At 34.4% G+C, this 17,716-nt stretch overlaps 1 protein-coding gene across 1 annotated transcript in view; it reads left to right on the forward strand.

The window, feature by feature from the left end:
- LRRIQ1 (leucine rich repeats and IQ motif containing 1) overlaps positions 1–17,716 on the forward strand; it is a 115,680-nt gene that overhangs the window by 7,312 nt on the left and 90,652 nt on the right. The window contains exons 7-12 of the mRNA XM_075150621.1: positions 276–350; positions 528–1,739; positions 2,713–2,865; positions 5,109–5,259; positions 10,574–10,767; positions 11,559–11,686. Coding sequence (XP_075006722.1) covers positions 276–350; positions 528–1,739; positions 2,713–2,865; positions 5,109–5,259; positions 10,574–10,767; positions 11,559–11,686 — 1,913 coding nt within the window. The remainder of the gene's footprint in view (positions 1–275; positions 351–527; positions 1,740–2,712; positions 2,866–5,108; positions 5,260–10,573; positions 10,768–11,558; positions 11,687–17,716) is intronic.

The following is a 17,716-nucleotide window of genomic DNA, read 5'->3' on the forward strand; positions in this document are numbered from 1 at the left end:
GGAAGGTGGCAGTTGTTTGGGTCAGTACCGAGATGCTGACTCTCTGAAGGTATGCGTCTGTTAGTACATGACCAAATCTGCATTACTGGTCTGAGTGTCCGGTTGTTTATTTTGATCAGAAAATGAAAAACTCACAGCTTAGTTTCTAATTTTAATTCAGGTGTTCACAAAAGTGGATTGTTGGAAAGTCAAGAAGATGGGGGAGATTGGAGCGAGGGTGTTTTGTGATGTTCCAGGTTTTGTACAATATTAATTTAAGTTAATTTGTTGTGCAGAAACAACAAACTGTGATAGAAGATGAGTTACAGAAAGAAAAGAAAGCTTGGAGGAACAAAATGATGCAACATAAGGTAAGGCTGTACAATGAGCTTTTGTCAAATGACTATGAGGTTACTATCATGTATTAGAGAATAAATGTTATTCTGGAACAGTTAATAAACCAGATTCTGTTTATTAATGATAAATATGTGCCAACACCTGTCCTTTTTTAAAAGTAGTTTAAGTCTATCCTACTTGTTTTGGCCTAGGAATCGATCATGAAGCTACAGTTGCAAATGGAAGAGGAAAAAAAGGCATTGGAAGAGCAGAAAGCAAAAGAAAGACAACACCTGGCAGAACAGGAGAATACAGCAGCTGTGAAAATCCAAGCTAGATTTAGATCATTTTTAGTCCATAAAAAATATGCTCCCATCTTAAAAGAATGGAAAGATGAAATAAAAAAGAAGCAGAAAATACTAAAAGAAATAGAGAGAGAAATGAAAGAAAAAGAGGAAAAAATGAAAAGGCGTATGGAAGAAAAGAGGCAAAAGGCAGAAGAGGAGAAAAAGAGCCAAGAAGAACTTGAAAGACAGGAATATTTGGAACAGGTGAGGAGGCGTGAGGAATATGAGAAAAAGAAAGCAAGGCTGAGACTTGAAAGAGAAAACCAGCTGCAAATAAGAAGAGAAGAACAGAGAAAACTAGGAGAAAAAAGAGTAAAAGCTGTGATGAGTGAAAGTGGAGAAAACAAAGAAAACGTAAAAAAGGATAAGCAGACAGAAAATATGAAAGTAATAAGAGAACAGAAGAAGGAACTGAATAAGCAAGTAGAGGAACAAAAAGAAAAACAGACTGAAATGGTGGATGAAACAAAAAATTGGATGATTCCAGTAGAAAGAAATTTGACACCAACACCAAATATGCTAGGCTCTGAGAAGAAGGAACACTCTTCTCAAGTAAATAATGAGAACGTATACATGAATTCAGTAACACATGTAGAAGAAAATTACTCGCAAACTGGAGATCTTAATAAAGCTCCAAATAGTCATACTACAAAGGATGAATCTGTTAATTTTGGAGCTAATCACATGCTAGGAAATAAGGCAAACAATATATGCAGCAGTCCACCAAATATCCAGCCAAATGCTAGTAACAGAGAAGTCAAAGATCAATTTTCTCAGTCTGAAACAATGGAGAAAACACTGTTTCTAATGGAAGATGCTAATGAGGAAGTCAGAGAGACCTGGGACAGAATTCAAGATGTAGCTGAGTGTTCCAGTAGACGAATTCTTCCTGATGATATTGAAAAGAAGAGGATAAACTGGATGAACGCATGTAAATCTTGGTCTAAAATATATGAAGAAAACCAAAGAAAGCAAGCAACTATAAAAAAACGACCAAGGAAAAGTTCAGTTAGCAAGATGCCTCCATTAAGTAGACAAAAGATAATTCATAGTGGCCCTTGGAATACTCTGCAGCAGGTAACTATTCAGAAGATTTAGAATGAAATGGGAAGCTATACCATCACCTTTTTCTTTGCTTTTTTTTTTTTTTTTTTTTTTTTTTTTAATTTGGTATGATGTCAGTGGAATGCTGTTTTGGAAGAGAAGATTATCGTTGAGCAGGATATAGATCTCAGTGAGAGTTCCTCTGCACAAATGCAGAATAGTGTATGATTTTTGAACTCCTGTGAGCGTTGTGGGGCAGACTGGTGTGGTATTAGTCTTCAGGTGATTGATAGTATCTTAAGTCTGTAAAAGGCAGACCTAGCTCCTATTTTCTGCTAAATTAACATGGTTTTGCCTTTGTATGAGGGTCCACATTTCAGCTCCTGCTCATCTAGCCCCTTCACAGTTTTGAGAAGACTAGTCTGTTCCAGAAACAAGACATTGCTGATCAGCTTATAGATAGTGTTTTGCTATAAAGAACATCTCTTTGTTCCCAGCACTTACTTATCTTACCACTTACTAACTTATCACTGTATGCTTGCTCTGTGCTCTCATCTTGATATCCACTCTGAGATGAAATACTAGACTACATACATTTTTATTCTGAACTATTTTTGTCTGTTCTTGCACACTCAATCACTCGTTATTTATGATCGTGTGATAGGGGAAACAATTCACACTATTAATTGCTTTGCTTAGTGTTAATCTTCCATCCATTCAAATTCAATGTCATTAGCAAAGCATTAGTTTTATTTATTTTAAGGTGGATGTTAAAATCAAACAGATTGTTTTCATAATAACTTCTCCCATTCAACAGATCAAACCCATCATTGCCATCCTTTTCTATATGAAAAGATTAACATATTAGTTGCTTGCATTTTCTAAAGTGTTAGTAGAATGTAGTTCTGGTCTCTTTTTCTTTTTAAAGAAAATAACCATAATGTGACATTGTACAATGAATATTCAATATACAAACAAATAATTTTATGTTTATAAATGCATGTAGGTCACAACACTTACACTCGAAGATTTGCCAGCTTGTAGCCTCTCAACGTTATCAGAGTGTTCAAATCTTCAAGTTTTGACTCTGAGGCGCTGTGGACTAGTTGCGCTGGAAGGACTAAGTAGCTGCAAAGACCTAAAATATATCAATGTGGAGGTACCAAGCATATTTGATTCTTTATTATAACCCAGAGAGAACTGCCAGTTTTGCTGCTTAGGTGGTTATGCAGTTGCATCAAACTGAATGGGTAACTTTTATTGCCTTAAGAGCATAGGAATATCAACAAAATACTCCCAAATGCGAACAAAGTTATACCAGCAGATTTGCATTATATATAGCAATTTGCATTGTACGAAAGCAACATCCTGCAAATGAATCAAGCTATACTAAGAAAAGTGCATGATACTATCGGTCTGGGATTAGCATTAGTATGGCACAGCGATAGATTTTCATTACCTCAGTCTCTCTGATTCATGAGTGGGCAGATGCTGTGCTCAGCTTAAGCAGGAGTAGGTAGAATGAAGAGTCCTTTGCAATACACGCCTTGAATATTAGTTAAAATTACCTGCAAATATGCTCAAGGAACAGTATAATGAGCTACGCTAGAGGCACAATGTCTAGGTACTTGCTACTTCAACGGCCGTGTAAATTTAATGACTAAAGAAAACGTTTTGCCCTGTGATGCATCTTAGTACCAGACTTGACAATTTACATGAAACAACTTGGTTCACATTTTTTATTTCATGTGTTTTTACAACACCATTTCACAAGAAAGTTAATATGCCCTTATTATTTGTAGAAATCTTGAATGTTTCTGCTTGCCCAGTAACTGGTGTTCTTTCCAAAGTTTTTTGGAAGTCTTTTGTTGGTTTTGGGTCTTTAATAAAATTCAGAGAAGAGAGCTGATAATAATTATAGTTAAAGGAGTGTTGTCTGTCCAGTAATTAGACCTTTACAATAGAGCAGGTTGAAATACTTGTATCCTTTTCTCAGTTTTCTTACCTATTCAGAATGTAATTTCTGGGATTTGATAATTTTAAGTACCTCAAAATATAAGAGCAAAGTATTAGTATAAGGGCATAATATATATCTAAGCTGCCAGTCTTACTAAGATTGGTATTTATATGTGAATTTTTTTAGATCAAATATTGTCTCTTACAGAACAGTTTTGGTTTTGTGATTTGGCTTTTTTTTTTTTAAGTTTTAAAATGTTATGCTTTAAATGATATACAGGATTGCTTTACTAGGATATAGCAGGATAATTTAGTTAAGGAGAAGACTCTTAGATATACTTTTAAGTATGCTGTATTAATAATTTAATAATTATATGTATTGTTAATAATAATATTTTATTATTATTATTTTGCTGTGCCAGCTAATGTGGCAGTTGTCTTCCATTCAACTGTAATGAAGAAACAGCCTCTTTTGTGACAGTTGAAACAGTCCAAGATTGTTTCATGGGTATTTCTCACACAGCTAAAGTAGCTGCCTCTGTTTCCCTTGGACATTCATTCCTACTTGATATCGTCCCTCATTTCTGTTGATACAAAAGCTAACATTTAAGCCATATCAGTTCTCTACTTTAACTTACTGATGCAACTGAAGGGGCTGTCCAAGGGCAGGAATCAGTGTTATGGCTTCCAAAGGATACCTGTACGCATCTCTGCCTGCAGCTGGAAGTAGCACATAAATCTAGTCAGCATGTTAATTCTGGAATAGGAGTTAGACTATTTGGCTTAATCGTTTTGTTACAAAGGCAGGGAATTTGTTTCTTTAAGCATCTGCAGGTGAAAAACAGAAGAAACCAGCAAGGGCAGCAAATAGTGAAATAAAAATCCGAGGAAGCGTTATTAAAATTGCCTGGTGAGGGGTATGTTAAAACAGCAAGATCTCTTGGGGGGAGAACATTAGCTGAGAACAGTGTTAATGTTTGTGACCAAAATACCTCTAAATGCAGATTTAGTATTATTTACTATTTACTATTAGTAAATAGGATTCCAGCAAAGACACAGCTGTCTTCATTAGTGTCTAGTAAATATGATGGTTTCTATGCAGTTTTTAGTGCAGTCTCCCAGGATTTGGGAAGCTGGGAAAGCATTCACAGAAAAGACCACTCTGTCCTTAACTTCTCCTTACACTTTTTGTTTCAACTTCTGGGCATTTTCAGAGCCAGAATGAAGTTTGAGATATATTTTTGTTCTATCCCAGCAGGAAACAGAAAGCAGTTTCTATGACTCCTCAATTTATTTTCCTAATGGAAAAAATAGAGATGCCCTTACTCCTAGCTAGAAGTTTAGGATAAAAATAAGCAATGATGACAATATCTACCATATTTTTACACTCAATTCTGCTATTTCACTTCAGATGCTATTTAATATTTTTATTTTCCTTTGTTGCAGGAGAACAACATCCAGATAATTGACTGTGAAAATCTAGAAAATCTCTGTATTCTGATTCTGAATAAGAACCATCTTTCATCAGTTTGTGGCTTAGATGGCTGCATAAATCTCCAAAATCTTGAACTTTCCTACAACAGAATCACTCGAATTGGTAAGAAAATTAATGAAAAATTTTTCCAATTTGTGTAACAATATTTGCGCTGTTTATATTCAGTATTATACTTCCCTTGGATTCAGGGCCAGCCAGCTGCTAAGCCCAAGGAGAATGAGGAATCAGAACTGACCTGCATTTTAAAGCATACTCAACTGCACGTTTATTTGTAGTATGGCTTAGCTACTGCCATGCATTCCATCTACCAGATCATATAACTTTTGTCAGCCAGAGAACTAAAAATCTTTCTAGAAGGGCTGCTAATATTACCTGCACTAATTCAGTTGAAATATGTGAGTAGCCTGAGTTCAGTTTATCTACAGAAGCAATTAATATAAAGCCTAGCCTTGCAACTGTAGAGAGTTCCAGTGTATCCTTGACTGACACAGTAAGTAGTTCTATAGAAATCCTATTATGTCTCTGAGTCTGTGAACCATGCTAACACGGGACATAGCCTCTCTTTCTACTAAAATGCTGCCCATCCTGGCTCCAAATTATTGTTCTGTATTTCCCTCCCACTCTGGCTCTTCATTGCTGCTCATTGCCTCAAAGCTGGAAAAAAGAATGAGTCTAAGGTACAACTGTGCAAATCAGTTAAGCACAGCAGGTATGCCAACCCCTATTATATTTACAAAGGCAGTTTGTTATATTTGTTACGTCCAACAGTTGGCAGGCAACAGGTGTACCTTTAGCATGCAGTCAACCAGTTAGAATTTACATACACCCAGACCACTCAACAGATGCATCAATACATGAAATCTTTGTGCTGGGAGATAGATGTTTTCTGTTGGCCAGACAGGAATTTTTCATGTAGTGAACAAGTGTTTGCCTCTCTGCCTGTACTGCCTCTCAGACTGTAAAGCGCCTAAGAGGTAGATACTGTGTCTCAGCTTCTGGCAAGCCAAAAATATTGCATAACACAAGTAAGCCTTGTGTTATGTAGATTTGGCATAGATGTAATCAAGGTCCAGAGCCTTTTCTACTGACAAAAGGTCAGGAAAGTGTAGTGCAGTGAAAATAACCAAGAGCTTTGCTGTATGTAAGTGGAGAAGCCAGTTTTTTGTTTTTAGAATCATGTACAGAGGGAAGACCATTAGTGGTCCCTTAAAAGCAACATTAACAGTTGAGAAAAGGTAGTAGTAAATTGCCAGATCATTACTTGAAAGGGAGCTCTCAGGGCTTGAAAGTAGCAAATTTCCTTCAAGAAGGCAGCACAGCAGATAGAACAGAACTAGATTTAACAGCCTCCCTATACTCTAGGGACTTGGGTTTTGGTGCATGACACACTGTGAAATTTGTAAAGGCCACCAAAATACAGGTGACCGTATAACTTCAGTATTATAATCTTAACAGAGATGAATCTTCAGAGGTTTGTCCATTGAAATAAAATCTTATCGTCAAGAAAAAAAATTGCATGTGATGAAGTAATTAATTTTGTATAAATTGAAACATGAAACCTGAAAAGGTGGCTTTCTAGTTGTATTCTTAGTCTGTGCTAAATCTAAAGATGTTACTTGGAAAGATTGCAGAGCTGGAAATGAAAAGGAGATAAGGAGATTTTGATTTTGATTTTATTTGTCTTGATTTAGACTTTTAATTTTCTTTGATGTATGTGGACATACTTTATTTTCCTGATGGACAGCAGGAAAATAATAGAAAACAATTATTAAGCTGATAGATGAAACACATTCACATAAGACATTTATATAAAGAAATTATTTCCACTATTTAAAAAAAAAAAAGCAGACTGAAACAGTATGAACGTGGATAATGCAATTCCGTCATAAATAACAAGGGCATAGCAAACAGGAATGGGAAAGCTTAAAAAAAATCTGTAGATTTAGGGGGTTTAATGTTTATATTTTTAATATTTTTTACTAATATGTGCAAATTTGGAATGTTAGTATTTGTGAGCAGTGTTTATAATACCTGAGAATAAAGGTGCTGGAATATCAATGTTTACTGTAAAAGCATATCAGTACCCTAACGAGAAACAATAAAATAAACTGATTAAAGAAGCTTCATCTATATCCTTGTGGCCAATAATGCTGGATAAGATTCTTATTCAGATTTGTCTCATTTGATAAAAATGTCTGCAAGATTACTGTAAGAATGACATAGTATTAGTGGATGACATTTAGGAATGTGGCATCTGTGTGGAATGTAGTATCTTTGCATAGGCCAAGTGGAGTAAAATCCTCTTGTATTTTCTCTTTTGTGCAGTGTGGTGCTATGTTTGCTGATTCTCTAATGAATTTGAGTAGGTAAATAAATGTTCACAAAAATCAGCTTGGAATCTGTCTTTCTCCTCTCCAGAATTGCTTTGAGGATGTCTGGTTAAAACAGATGCATAAAACAGGATTTATTTCATACAATAACATATTGGTTTTAAGTAGTCGCATAGAATACACAAAAATGGATTTATGGGTTTTAAGAAGTTACTGTATCCCTCACATCTGTAAATCTTGCAGGATGTCTCGTAGCAATTTTGGAAGCTGCAGTACTGTGCAATGTTCTGTGTTCATTCAGCTTTAACAAAGGCTGTGGGCTTTTTCCTAAGAAGTATGTTTGTAATACTTCTGTTTTAATAACTTACTGTAGGAAACTTCAAGCATACTATGATTTCTTTTTTCTTTTTTTCTCCTTTCATTGAAATAGCATCAGTAAGGGAAAAATTAGAGTTGCCAGAAACCCTTAAAAATAACAGTAAAAGTATGAGAAATATGTCTCAATTATGCTTTTCCACTTAAGAATGCATGATCACAAATTGAGTAATTGTGTCAGTAATACACTGAAGTTCAGTACATATGTTTGTATTTGGAAGATGGATGCTTTACTTAAAAATTTTCTTACACAAAAAGTAGCATTTTGACTTTAGTCATAGAGTACGCTTTTATGGGGTGTCTATATTGCCATGGTATGTTGGCTAAAATCCTGGCAGCACTAAGAATAGCAATGCATAACTGTGGATAGTTGTAAATTCTTCTTTGGATCTACTCTTTTTGAGAAAGCACACAGAGGTTTTTTTTATCAGACACCTTTCAGATTTGGGGTTTTTTTTTTGTATGTGTTTTTTCATCTTCATGTTCACTGTCAGCTTTCACTCCTCTCTTACCATTCATCTTTGTCACACATAGAAGTTACCTCAGAACTGCATTGATAGGTAAGATAGAGTCCCTAGCTAACAGAGTCCAGCTGCACTTCACAAATTGCTAAGAGCTACTTCTATAAAAGTCCTCCACAAATCTTGCTGAAACCATGTGTTTTTCAACAAAATGCATTTTCCCATATACTGCTATAGCTGTTTTTGGTTGCATCATATGTAAACCAGACAATATCTTCTGGAAATGCACAGAAGACTTTCATGCTTATTTTTAATTTTGCATGTGTACAGAAGAAACATTAAAATACCATCTGTTTGTATTACATTATTCTCTCTTGTGTATGTTTCTGTTGGACTGCATTTGACAGTTTCAGACTAGATTGTGATCCTATTGTATGTAGCCTTGGCATGTCTGTTCCAAATGACATTTGGTCTAATTAAGCAAGACAGATGAGGAGAAGGAGATGTAGAAAAGATGCTTTGTGCAGCACGCAGAATAGGAAATTTCCAGATCCTGTATTAACTCCTTGCCTTTTCTCACTGTGTGTGTAGTCTCTCCTCTCTGTCCGACTCCAGACTAATTCAGTGCTTTTAATGTTTCCAGTACTGCTATGCTGATAAATTAAAAGTGGAGATTTAAGGACTGCTCTTGCAAGGAAATCCTGGGAGCTGTTAATTTTAACACTGTCTGGAATGAAATTGTTTTGAGACCACTAGATGGTGCTGGTTCCTTTTTTATTTTTATCCAAGCATAAACGAAAATACAGACCAGGATCTTGTAGTCAGGATAGTGTGTCATGGGCATGTTTGAAATTCTTTCAGAATAATTAAAGATTTGTATATTTATTTCCTAAAGCACAGTTTTGAAGTTACGATATGGGACATTTGTTTTAGATTTAGAATGATATCTCTTTAATATCAGGTGGTTGTGTTATTTCCACTAGGTGCTTTCCATTTTTAAATTACTATGATTCGAAGGCCTGTATTTGATTGGGTTTTTTTAAATGCACTGCTAGTTTTGGCAGTAGTTTAATTTTTTACTTTTGTTTTATCCTTATCATTCATTTTATCTTTTTCTTTCTCTTCTGTATTCTCAATAATCTATGGTGCAAACTGGTCTCTCATCTCATAATCCAGTTTATTCTCAGAGGACAATCACAACGACATTCACCTCTGTAAAGCTCACCCAACTTCCTTTTGGGAACTTGGGAAGTTTTGGGTGAGATAAAGATGAGACAAAGTGTTAGCTCAAATAATCCTGTGATGAATACATGAAAAAAGCAAATTCAGAAATTCCTTATTTTTAGGTATGTTTTATAATGGGTGCCCCTTCAAAGGAGTTTTACGACAGAGGTAGAGAAAGACTGCTTAGACCTGTAGCAAGTCAGATGCATCTGTGCTCCGGAAAGGAATCCATTATAGAACATCTAGCATGTATAAGACCGTGGAAGGACAGTGTGATTTTTGCTGTTGTAAGAAGATGATTTGGGAAAAATTCTGTGAAAGAAACAGACATTGACAGGAACCTTTTCCTTTGCGTCCTTTTGGGGTAGAGATTGCACACATTCTTGCTCTCTATGCTAGCTGGCAGGAGTAAGTTTGTTGAGAGTGTAATGGCTATAGAAGTATAGCTCTATGCATAAAGGCACTACATTTTCTTTATAAATTTCTTCATTAAAAATATTTTATAACATCCCTTAAACAAGATGCACTTAAATAATAGAGGTGGTGCTGGCCTAAGTTTTAATGCAATTTGTTCTCACCTTGCTGATAACTTAAAAAAAAAAACCTTTTAAAAATGAAATAATGAAAATTAACTTTTAAATATAAATGCTGTTTCTGTTCTGAGGGGTGATTTTAAGAGGGCTGTTAACATTTCACAGAGCCCATAGGTTCTGAGTAGCAGTTACAATGTGCTTAAAGCATAGGAAGTATAGTTTATCACTAAAAGAATGTTCTGTTCCAACAGAAGTGCTAAAGGGATTATGAACTGTTATTATTGCTTGGTTAAGAAGATCAGAAATTTGTGAACTGTATGCATATTTGATAAGGTCAAAATACAGTAATTATTTTTAAACCTTACACAGGACTAATATTAATTGTTACTATAGATAATACAAATATGTTGAAAGTTCAGACTTGAAAGTACTTGAAAATGAATAGTTTTTTATTTCATTATGGCTTAATTCAGCTAAAATCTTTAATTTTCAGGTGGTCTGGAGCCATTGAAAAATCTTCAGCAATTAATTGTGGACCATAATCAGTTAATCAGCACGAAAGGTCTTTGTGAGGCACCTACTCTCATTCACCTAGACTGCTCTTTTAATCACCTCACACAAGCTGAAGGCCTTGAGAATTGTGGACTGCTTCAAATTCTGAAGTTGCAAGGCAATAACCTCCAGGAGGTAAAAGCTTTGAATTCAGTGGCTGTTGTGCATACATCTTTGTTAACAGTCATATTTTTCAGAATACTGATCATGTGCTCTTTGTTTGCTGTGGGACGTTTCATGCTCTTAGGTATGCTTTTTTTCCCCCTCTTAGAGGGAGATTTTTCGAAGATACAAATGGCTAGCAGTTAAGTATTTTCTTGCTCCTAAGTCCTTGAAAAATTGGCCCCTCAGTAATTGTATTTCCCTCCCTTGTTTATAGCACCTAGTCTTCAGTTTATATTATATGATGCTGACTCTTTGTTTAAAATGTAACAAAATATTATTATCATTAAGTATAAGTAATAGTTCAGGCTGATTTGATGTATGCTGATCCTCCAAAAGTTGAAGTTTGTGCTACAGCATTTAAAACAGGAAAGAAGTTTGCTAACTGTACACTTAGTAATATTTACTGACAATGATTCTCCTATGAATCCGAGAGAGGAAAACCATTGTCAATAAGCAGCAAATAACTGCATAAATAAAATAGTAAGACTGTGGCTGTTGGGTTCTTGACTCTTTTTTTTTTTTTTTTTTAACTCTATATTGACTATTCAGACTAGGTAGAAAACACTAAAAAATAATTACCATCTGATGTGTAGAAATTATGTCTGACAACTGGTACATACATAATAAGGAAATTATGCATATATCGAAAATGTGGTTTTTGCTTGTATTTAGTAATGATTTATGAAAAGCATCTGGTAAGCATTCCATTGTTGTTTCTCTAATTTATATTGATTTTAAATAACCATCTCTTTTCTATTTAGCTTCCAAGACTGGAAAATCATGTTCTTCTAAGAGAACTATATTTGGACGACAATAGCATTTGTGCTATGAGAATGCTTTCTTTGTATTGGTTACCTCTATTGCAGATTATTTCGCTGTCTCAAAATAGGTAAGCAAGAAACATTCTTCCATTTACAAAACTGATACAGAGGAATTTACTTACATAACACTTATCTGAAAAGTATAATTCTCAGTATGGTTAAAATATCACTATCTTTTCCAGATATTCTTTGAAAACGTGTTTGACAAGTAATGGCATTGGCTACCTTTAGCTAAGAATATTTGAAACTGCATTAACTATGAAAAGTAATTTTTGCTATTAGATGTTATATGAAAATAACTTTTGAGCATTGTGGCATTATGAAAACCATGGTGTTTCTTTTTTTTTCCTTTCTTTAGCAATTGTTTCTAGAGTATGTCTGTCAAACTTTGTATTTCACAGCTAGCTTATTCAAAACAGACTTTGAAGGCTATGCTAAGTGCAACTACTAGAGTTAAAAAGGACAAATGAGAATGTTGTTTTTTATTTTACATACATATGTTAATGCCCTCCAAAACAAGAATATTTGCTTTAATTTTTCACTGTTATGGTTCAGTTTGAAAGGTATAAAATAAAAAAGAAGGATCAAGACTAGCAGCGTAAAACTAGATCATGCACTCAAGTAGTCTGTAATTAGCTTTCTGTTCATTTTCTAAGCTAATCTGTACATCTGTAGAGTTAGAATGACCAGATATTCAGGAGTCAAAATTTTTATTTCACCACTCCCCTTTTCTCGATTTAAATTCTGCTAAAAAAATAAGGAAGAATTATAATTTACAATGTGTTAGTAGTAAAATGAATTTTAAATTAGTATAAATTAATTATTTTTCTATACTGTGATCATTTAGCTCTGAATAAGATTGATCTCAGCTAAATAAATAGAATATACTCTGTTACACACAATATACAAAATATACATTCCAAACTAATCACTTAACTCTCCTGTTAGTGAAGGAGATGCTTTTAGAGTGTGATTCCTCTGCCATTTTTAGCCATTTGCTTTGAGATTAATCATACCCTACAAGTGCCTGTTCATCTTCATTGACTATTAACAGAGCCAAAATGACCAGCTCACATGTAGGTGTCTACATCTGAACAGATGAATCCCATCCTATGTGACATTTAGTTCAGCAGAGTCAACTGTAGCTGGGAGCCTGTGGGAGAAAAGATCTGTAAGACTGTGTCCTGTTATTATAAGGAATGTCCTTCATGGAAAATTAATATTATTTGTGTATATACAACCTATATTTTCATATAACTTTTCAGATTGTTTCCATATCATCTCTAATGAAGTAATATGCATGTAAACTCTTGGATGTAATATAACACCTAGTTATATTTACGGAATCTAATCTTCAAGTTGCTGGGCTTTTAGGGGTTTTTTGTTCTTTTAATTTTTCTGGAGTTTGGAGAAAATGCTTCCTGCCTGTGACTAACAGGAGCATTATTTGTTAAGTGTTAGATTCTGAACCACACATATTGATTAAATTCATGTTCTTTGCTTTTTTTTTTCCTTGTTCTGTTCAGCTTTTTGTGGAACACAGAGTAATGTGGCTCTATCTTCTTGTAGTTTCCCCCTCTTCCTCTGGTTTGTTTTTTGTTAACATTAAGGTGTAGCTATGTTGTGTGTAATAAAAAGTATGAAAAACTGCTTGAAGACCTCACATGCCTGCTAGGGAGAGAACAAAATGTAGGAGCCTGGTCTCAGGCATAGCTTGAATGCAGCCTCTGGATCTAGGTTGCGCTGAACTGGCCATGTGGATGTACCCTATGTCACTCGCCTATCCCATGAGCTTACAGTTTTTAATGTCCGCTGTAGTGCTTATTCTGGTTTTCCAATGACCAAGCCTGGATGCAGTGTTTGGTCCACTGAGTTTCTTCTGCTGGACTGTGAGAAAGCACTAGCATTAGCAAACGATGTGCTGAAAATAAACACACACCTCCTCCCCAAACAATTCCCTTTCTTTACTTGATGTATCTATAGCTTATCTCAAATCTCTGTGACAAACAGGACAAGATAGCCTTAAATGCATATTAAAAGCCTCAAAATTCCTGGCATTTCAGTAGCCTGCTCTGTTACACTCACTTTATGTACACTTATAAGCAGCTCCATATGTGTGCGCTATAGCATGAGTAACTCGATGTTCTATAGAAACAGTGAATGTAATGGAGTAAGCTGTTGAAAGAAAAGCTGTTTCTTTACTTTTATCCTACAGCTAGTGCAATTTTGTGAATTTTTTTCAAGTGTGCACTGAGTGCCATTTCCTTTTTACTGATTGCAGGAAGCCCATATAATGGTAATGCTGTGAATCTGTATTCTTTCTAAAAGTGCAGTATTGTGAAAAGAAAATTCTTACAGTAATTTACAGGATTTTTTTATTCCTGAGATGCTTTGTCTGTATCATAAACCAGAAACTGCCAAAGGTAAAACTCCAAGAATTGTTTTAAACCTACAATCTAGCAACAAGGTATTATAATATAACAGGTAGTGATTAATTCCTTCAAATATAAAAATGGCAGCTATTTCACCACTACTGCTTTTATTAAGTGTTTTATTGTGGCTTTCACGAACAAAGCATATACTTGGTGAATGTGCAATTGACCAAAGCCAATGATGAACATCCCCTTGACCTGGTTACTGCAGAATTGGGACTGTGAAGATCTGTGCTCGTATTTTATAGCAGCTGGAGAACACAACTGTTAAGTTAGTTTAAAAAAGGCACATTTTCTTTTTTCTTCTGTTGTGGATAAAGATTTAGGTGTAGGAGAGAAAAACCTTGCCTCTGGGACTAAAATTAATACATATTTAATATGTGTTAAGAATTCATGTGGTATTTATATTTACGTGTAATCCCACTTAATTATGTAGTTTACTTGTTAATGTCTTTTTCATTTAAAAGTTTTACAGTGAGACAATACATCAATCTGCTGTTCAGGTAGCCATTACTTTTGTTTTGGGGTTTTTTTTCAACTTCAAAATAGACAAATCTATCCCTCTTAAAATTTCTGTTTTAATATGGCATTAATATGGCAAAGTTCTGTTTTTGCTATCTCTTGTTTTTCATTAAGATAACCTAAGTGTAATAGATAAAAATTTAATATTTAAAAAAATAGTCATCTGCAAAAATTCCTTTTTTTTTTTTTTGGAAACTGGTTTGGCCAGAATCAAATTCTTTGTGAACATGTTGCTCCCATGTTTTTGCAACTAAATGCATACTATTCCTAAAAGGCTTATAATAGAAATGCTAAAAATAAACAATTTTTTCATAGTATGTATTGTTCTCCCTACTTGAATATATATGGTATCTATGTTTTTAACCTAATTTCTCAGATATACCTGTCATTGCAAGCCATCGTGTTTTGCGAATTTGACCACTTTTCCAGGGTTGTCATAATAAATCTAAATGTCATTCAATGTTGAAATAAGTCAGTTGTGAAAAAGCTATACTTATGTATAGTGGTTTTCCCCATCCCTTACCAGTCTAGTTTTTTTTGATCACTTTCAGTAATTCTTTGCTGGTGATAAGTTTATCTCTAAATATGTGGCACCATGGGCACTACAGTTGAAGTACTGCCTACTAAAGTATTCAAGAAACAAGTGGCTAACTGACAGATTTCCTACATTATATTTGATTACTACTTATAAATATGGTGAATATCGCAAACGAAAATATTTTTACTTTTAAAGAATGAAAAAGAAATACGGGCTTTACTTAAAGGTCTAGATTAATATAAATTTATTTTTAATTATTTTGCCCTCCTTCCTGCTAACCTCTTGTTAACATCAATGATAATTTTTCTGGGGAAAAAGAGATGCAGCAGGATTTGGACCATCCTGAGCAGTAACTGCTATTCGTATTCAGAAAAGTGATCTTTATTTTCTCTGATGCATACTTGCAACTATTCTAGTCTCTTAAATGTTGTTTTCTGACATAGAGTTTCTCTGGCTATCTGAGTCCTGTCCTGCTACAGCCTTAAATGGGAGCAGAAAGAGGAAGCTATAGCTTGCTTTTTTGTGAATATCTTTTACTTTTGTGTCTTCTTTGTAATTTATATCTCTCTTATGCCCAGGGCTAATGTGACAAGGTCAAGTAGTATTAAGTTTTCGGTAATGTCCTTTGTCTTTCTGGTTTGAATTTTCTTAGGAAAAGAGTTAACAAAGAATGTCAGTAAAGGGAAAGCTATAGAATGACGGGGAAACATTTTAACTCTCATAATGCCAATGGCAGGCAAGGATAGCCCCGTAGACAATTTCTAATTCACCACAGCACATACTGATAAAGATCCAGGGAACTCACTATAAAAAAAAAAATACTGCATTATCTTTTGTCCCTTGCTCAAAGTATGATATTTATTTTCTGGGATATTTCTGAATATGTAAGTCTATAAACTGAATCATGGATTTTCAGTCTTTGCAGCTATACTGTTAGCCACTAATACCTATGATGATATTTGTTACAAATATTAAATATATTTATGTACTATTGACAGGTCATGAGAACCTAAAATGCTGATATTTGTAGTACTATGCACAGATCTACATATAAGGCTTAATGCTTTTTAGAGTTAATACTTCTTCATATTTATTTGATTCCATGAAAAACTGGCAGGGAGATAAAAGAACTAAATAGGACTAGAACCAGGATAACTTTACAATATGATTTAAGAAAGAAATGGGAGTATAGTGACACATACTTTGTTGGCTTTATGTCTGTTACTCTGAATTTACTATTAAAATGTTGTCATATAGAAATACTTGTCAACTGAACATGGAAATGATTTTTTTTTTTCTGTTTTGCATATGGTCAAATTTTCAATAAGATTAAAGAATTTATAACCAACATTTTGTCCAGAATTTGTGTACCAGAGTTAAATCCAGCTCTGTCTTTCATTTGTAATGCCTATGCTGGAAACACAACATAGTCACACATTTCAGCAACGAATAAGCATTTTTGGCTCTGACCAGCTGTAAGTTTGTGGAGTGAGTGGCTTTTGTTTTTTTGCATGGTCATCTTTCTGACCATAAGAATTCTGATTTATAGCTTTCAAAAGCACTATAACCCTCAGAAAATACTGCCTTCCGTGAAAATTAGCAGTCACAAAGTGACCACACACATTGCCATTGGTGTACTGTTCTCTCATTATGCTTAGGCCTTGTCCTTACAGGGATGAAACAAGTTACCTAAACGTGTGGTTTTTTTAAAAAGATATAGTTGATTTAGTATGTGCTTATACATAAACATTCTGGTTTTCGTTGAAGACTGGGTTTTTTTGCATCTTAATTTTTCCTCCCTCTTTCATATTTAACATAAAACAAAATAAACTTTTTAATCTGAAAGGTAATATTTGGAAATAGCCTGGCAACTGACTGAACCATTCTACATTCATTCTTAGTTGCACCAATGCAAGTTTGTAAGTAAAGAAACTTGAATAACACTGAACACTAATGTTTTAAGAGTAGTGATAATACACATCTTACAGTCCAAAATCCTTTGTACAGATGAATGTCAGCTCAGTTGTCTTACATTTACTCTTCAATACTACAAATAAGAATTTTGTCATGGCTTTACTACTGCTTTGCTGCTTTATTGCACAAGAAAAGCTCTGATATGCAAGAGGAGCAATTCCGTAACTGTATAATAGGCACCTATTTGACACTGTCTTACAGAAGTAGTAAGACAGAGGAAGCACTAAAAACATATTACAGGACAGTGCAGCCTTGACCTGTTAAGAAATACAACTGTGACAATTATGTTAGTTTTAGGATCTAGGAAGTAATATGCTGAGTGGAGAAGAGAAAGAAGTTTGAGCAATGAGAAATGAAGGAAGAGGAAAGAGGAAAAGCAGATTTTATGTCTTCTCCAGAATCAGGGCGTTCTCTTAGTTTCATTCTAGTTATGGTGCCTAAAGAAAAGCCAATTGAGTTGTGTAAATTTTACAAGATTTCAGATCCTCAGCACTAAATGCAAGAAACAGAATGAAATATTTGCCAGATAAAACAAAACATTAATGAGTAAATATTAAAAACCGAGCTACTAAGAAAACTAAGAAATGCTTTCAAGTTAAAATTTCAGTAATTAGTTCTAGCACCTTGGATAG

This window comes from Calonectris borealis, chromosome 1 (genome assembly GCF_964195595.1).
Source record: "Calonectris borealis chromosome 1, bCalBor7.hap1.2, whole genome shotgun sequence".
In the NCBI taxonomy this organism is placed as follows: Eukaryota; Metazoa; Chordata; class Aves; order Procellariiformes; family Procellariidae; genus Calonectris; species Calonectris borealis.